The 5,604-nt window shown below is 39.5% G+C and overlaps 1 protein-coding gene across 2 annotated transcripts; it reads right to left on the reverse strand.

Moving 5' to 3' along the window:
* Nucleotides 1-1,849: 1,849 nt before the first annotated feature.
* Nucleotides 1,850-5,175, reverse strand: LOC107569509 (G-protein coupled receptor 183-A-like). 2 transcript variants are annotated; one of them, XR_001606903.1, is made up of 3 exons: nt 5,066-5,175; nt 2,355-4,026; nt 1,850-1,901 (listed from the first exon to the last, which is right to left on the reverse strand). XR_001606903.1 is itself a non-coding variant. In XM_016255620.1 (2 exons), the coding sequence occupies exon 2, from the start codon at nt 4,007-4,009 to the stop codon at nt 2,891-2,893; it is 1,119 nt and encodes a 372-aa protein (XP_016111106.1). In that variant the 5' UTR covers nt 4,010-4,026; nt 5,066-5,175; the 3' UTR covers nt 2,353-2,890. The 2 variants fall into 2 exon arrangements, 1 of the variants encoding a protein (XP_016111106.1); XM_016255620.1 differs by lacking the exon at nt 1,850-1,901 and having other exon boundaries at nt 2,353-4,026.
* Nucleotides 5,176-5,604: the final 429 nt, after the last annotated feature.

Genomic DNA, 5,604 nt, shown 5'->3' on the forward strand with positions numbered 1-5,604 from the left:
GTGATTGAAAAGCGGTGCTTTCCAACTTCATTAACATGCTATGGTATTACAGCTGTGAAATTACAAACAAAAAATATACATTCTGAGACGAGAACTGAAATGAATTGTGAATTTTATTAACATTAAATCGTATTTCTCCCATTTTCACCTCAAAATTTTGCGGAAGCTGAGCTGCCTCCCCCGACGAGCCACCACTGTCTGATAGAGGTTTTAGAAGTGGGTGTGGCAAAATGGCTAGATAGCGCCACCTGTACACTTTCAACGAAGTGCGCCTCGAGCATGTACATGTACGAAAGTCGGTAGACACATGTAACACCCCTATACCTACAAAAATTTCTCCTGGTAAGAAATCCGAAACCCAACAGGAAGTTGGATATTTTGAATTTTCTTGGCAAAATTTGTGTCGTTTTTGCCATTTTCAGGTGTTGTACTTTAACGAACTCCTCCTAGAGATTTAATCAGATGAACACCAAATGTGGTCAGTGTAATCTAAAGCCGTTTGTGATGTTAAATTGTGAAGATCTAGAGTTTTCGTTGAAGAGCATGTCCGTGGCAGCCTGACAAATTTCGATGTTTCGCCATGAAACAGGAAGTTGTTATAACTCCATACAATGTCCGATCTGCTTCAAACTACACATTAGGGCTGCACGATTAATCGAATGCGATTGTCATGCGCATCTTGTCAGTAAAGCCGGTTCTGTGATTTGTAGTAAATCTCCAGCACGTGCTTTCAGAATGTGCAGCGTTTACTACACTGAGCCGTAGTTCACTGACAAGATGATTTAATCATGCAATTATGAAATCGAAGAAATCGTTCTGCGATTATGAAAGCTGTTTGTGTAGCTTGTCAGTGAACTATGGCTCTGTGTAGTAAATGCTGCTCCACCTGAAAACACGTGAAAATACCACATTTAATAACGTTTTTACTCCAAACTCACTTCATAACGTCAGTCGAGTGTTTTAAATAAATCCTTCTGTGAGATGATGTGGCTTCTTACACAGAATACTATGAAATATGTTGTGTGCCTTATTCTAAGCAGTGATGAAGGCTATGTCGATTAGCATTGCATTATTATATACTTTATTATAATAAAAATTATAATAAGACGAACTCGGATAAACCATATATTGTCGTAGTCGTGTGTTTATTAGTCATGTTGAATTAATGAAAGCAGTTAAATCTTCTGTTTATTCAGCAACCACTATAGGGATTTCCTGGGTTTCTTCTGTGTGGTGTATTTGGAGTTTCAGCGTGAGAGCGCCATCTGGCCTTCGGATGGAGATTTACTGCTGATCACAGAACCGTGCTTCACTGAAAGATACTCATAACAATCGCAGCTTCTGCCTAATTGCAATTTAATTTTGATTAATCGTGCAGCCCTACTACACATGTTTGTAAGACTCCTGACCTGAAGAGAGCTACATGGTCATATTCAGTTATAGTCATAGCGCCACCTGCTGGCAACAGGAAGTGACATGTTTTACTCTGTAACGAACTCCTCCTAAAGATTTAATGACATCAACTTTATATTTGGTCAGTCTAATCTAAAGGCCTTTGTGATGTTAAATTGCGGAGATCTTAAGTTTTCGTTAAAGGGCGAGCCCGTGGCCGCGTGACAAAGTTTGATGTTTCGCCATGGGAATAGAAGTTGTTGTAACTAAGCCATACAATGTGCGATCTGCCCCAAACTTCACACGTTTGATAAGAGTCCAGGCCTGAACACATCTAAATGCCAATATTCCATTATAATCATAGTGCCACCTGCTGGCAACAGGAAATTACTTGTTTTACACTAACCTAAACATGCAATCTCCAATCTGCACCAAACTTCACATATTTGGTAAGAGTCCTGGCCTGAAGACATCTAAAGGCCAATATTCGGATATAATCATAGCGCCACCTGTTGACAATGATATGTCATGCTTTACACTAACTCAATGATACCATGCTCAATCTGCACCAAACTTCATATGTTTGATAAAAGTACTGGTCTGAAGACATCTACATGCCAATGTTCAGTTATAGACATAGCGCCACCAGCTGGCAGCAGGAAGTTTGGCAGATATAAACTACTTTGACATTCCTTCTATATTTGCCTCTTTAAATGCATATTGCTCACCGTTCCCAGTCTTCCTGAAGCCACTGGGTGGCAGTGAGCCCGGGTGCAAGGGCCCTTTCAACGCTGCTTGCAGCTTTAATATTATTATTATTATTATTATTATTCAAAATATAAATTTTTAAAAAATTAACAAATTCTAGCACTCAAATGAACTACAATATGTAAGACAAATGTGCAATAATCTTTAAACAGCATAGCAAAATATTAACAACCAAGATATAATCATAGCGCCACCTGTTGACAATGATATGTCATGCTTTACACTAACTCAATTATACCATGCTCAATCTGCACCAAACTTCATATGTTTGATAAAAGTACTGGTCTGAAGACATCTACATGCCAATGTTCAGTTATAGACATAGCGCCACCAGCTGGCAGCAGGAAGTTTGGCAGATATAAACTACTTTGACATTCCTTCTATATTTGCCTCTTTAAATGCATATTGCTCACCGTTCCCAGTCTTCCTGAAGCCACTGGGTGGCAGTGAGCCCGGGTGCAAGGGCCCTTTCAACGCTGCTTGCAGCTTTAATATTATTATTATTATTATTATTATTCAAAATATAAATTTTTAAAAAATTAACAAATTCTAGCACTCAAATGAACTACAATATGTAAGACAAATGTGCAATAATCTTTAAACAGCATAGCAAAATATTAACAACCATCTGAAACAATAACTTGAACAGCGTGTAAAATAATCCAGAGGTAAGAAATTTGCTCTGATATTAAGTCTCATATAGTCAGTGAACTGCATTTCTTGTTGTTGTTTATCTTTCAAAACCATTGCTGGTGCTCAACAGCACACTGCTCCTCTCTTTCTGAGTGCTTCTGGAGCTCATATGGATTTTGTCGTTTGCAAACACGTCTTTGGAGGAGCCTTCAGGCGAGGTCCTGACCACGCTCGAGAAGGACATGCTCACTTGCTTCCTGAGCAGTTTGAGTACCTTCTTCTTGTATCCCTTGCAGGCAAAGAAGTAGATGAAGGGATCCAGACATGAGTTAAGGTTCATTAAGCAGACAGTGATGTGAAGAGAGATCTGAAAGTCATGCAGTTCTGAGCAGTCTGGCTTGTACCGCAGCTTTCTGATCATGTACTGCAGGAGGTCGATGTGATAAGGGGTGTAGCACACCATAAACACGAGAATGACGGTGCAAATCACGCCGATGGCTTTGCGACTACGACCTGACTTCTCTGTCAGTTTATTAGACTTGGCCAGGAGGCGGAGCTTGGAGCACAGTGCGGAATAACACACCAGGATGGTGATCACAGGGATGCCGAAGCCAATCAACACGCCACCAATGAGCATGACAGGCAGGTTGTCAATCTTCTCGAAGTTGGGATACTCCATACACGTTATGTGACCACTTTTTTCCACGCTCGTCATGGGCATCGACAACAAAGGCAGGGTCTGCATCAACACAAGGACCCATACGGCAGCACAGATGTACCGCACCTTCTGAACCTTTCGGAATCGGGAGAAGCGCAGTGGCAGCACCACTGCAATGAAACGGTCCACGCTCAAACAAGTCATGAAGTTGACGCTGGCGTACATGTTGATGTAGAACAACAGCGCCACGGCTTTGCACAAACCCTCCCCCATTGGCCAGTGGAACCCCTTGGCATAGTAAACCGTACGCAAGGGCAGAGCAAGCAAAAACAAGATGTCCGACACCACCAGGTTGGCAGAATACAGAGTTGTGGAGTTAATTTTTTTTAAATTAGGCCAGATGACATGCAAAGCCAACACATTGCCCAGCAGTCCCACAATGCAAATCAGAGAATACACTGTAGGCAGGAAATACTGTGCCCAACCATGATGGTCATACAGGTTGGTACAGGTGTCTGAGTCATTTTGGGTGGTGTTTGTAGCTACTACTATCTCCATGGGGTCAGTTATGAAATCTGAAAAAGGGAAAACAGATACATTACTACAGAACTGAGAAAATCATTCCATTCTTGTATCAGGTTACACAGTGTTGTTTCACTAAGGAAGTGCAAGCAGTTTGTGTCTTTTTTTTTGTAACGGGCATACATTGCAGGCAAAGTAAATGCCATTATCCACCTGTGGTTTCAAAGCACTCGCCCCCAAACTGACTACTCACTACAACAACATTTTTATGAATGTGTCAAATAATTTTTACGTGCATGTAGAGAAGTTTGTGATATCGCTGTGAATGGCAAGGAAGTTTTAATCTATCATCAGTGCAAATGTGAAGACAGGAGGTCCAGACAAGCACTGCACTCCATTGGAGCTGCGAAAGGTGTTTCCTGTCAGTCCTACAACTGCCCAAATTCTGCACCCTCACAAAGACCTTGACTTCTAGAAAAACACGTCTGAGCAGAACACAGTTCTCTGTGATGGGGTAACAATGAATGTGTAATGGATAGTATACTTCTGCAAAGCTTATGTCCACTTTTCGGATTTAAAAGAGACTGAAAAGAAACAGCATATTTTTGATGAATATGATGCTTTAGCATTTTGCAATCATTCACAATTGTTTCACTGTAGAGTAGCAACCATGCAATGGATAGATTTGTAGTATGTTAATGAATCATCCATCTGCCAGTACACGCAGTTATCACATGCTCTGAAGCAATACAACAAACTAGAATGGATATTTCAGCTTATATTAAATTGAATTCGCACAATTATTTCTATCTATCTATCTATCTATCTATCTATCTATCTATCTATCTAAAATAAATTATTATTATAAAAATGAATACATTAATAATTAATAATATAAAAATTCAGCTTGAACATCATTTCACATATACTAACTGAAGAAAGAACTGGTCAAAACAGCTTCAAATACAAAGTATGCAAATTTCTCCTGAGCTGTTTCCTAGAGTATTGATGATTAAGTACTATTTGTGTGATCCATCAAAAGAGTTTCAATAAGTCCTTCACAACCATTATTATAAAAACATATGTACTTACCAACACTTTCTTGTGCCCCAGTTTTTGTGTCTGTGTTGTGTCTAGTGGTCTGATCATTGCAGTGTAAAAAGTGGCACCTCCTGGTCCGGCATTAACCACGTTTTCTAACACACACCCGACTGAGCAATGAAATACTGTTTCCACTCTGCTTTTGTAACCATGACATAATTTCCTGTGTTTCTGATCAAGATCTGCCCTTTTTTTTCCTTTTTCTCAGTAGTTCTCTTTCGAGTGAGGACCTCTCGCTGTCACATGTTAGTTGCCATCCTACACGTGTCCTCTGTGTTCAGCTGTGGTTTCAGAAGGATGAAACGCAACAGGATTTTATAACCCCTGTTAAGGTTTACTTTAATAATTTAATTTGGTTACTGAATTTGTGAAAATTGTGACACAATTGCCAATAACATAAGTAGAGAAAAAAAGGATAATTATTTATTTATTTATTTTAAACATATACTTATATTCATGTATTAATGAGGGGGAAATAATCCAGCTTCATTTATTATATAGTTTTAATTGTGAATTAGTATGGTAGAATT

The sequence above is a fragment of the Sinocyclocheilus grahami genome, unplaced genomic scaffold, assembly GCF_001515645.1.
Source record: "Sinocyclocheilus grahami isolate Dianchi unplaced genomic scaffold, SAMN03320097.WGS_v1.1 scaffold28.1, whole genome shotgun sequence".
NCBI lineage: Eukaryota > Metazoa > Chordata > Actinopteri > Cypriniformes > Cyprinidae > Sinocyclocheilus > Sinocyclocheilus grahami.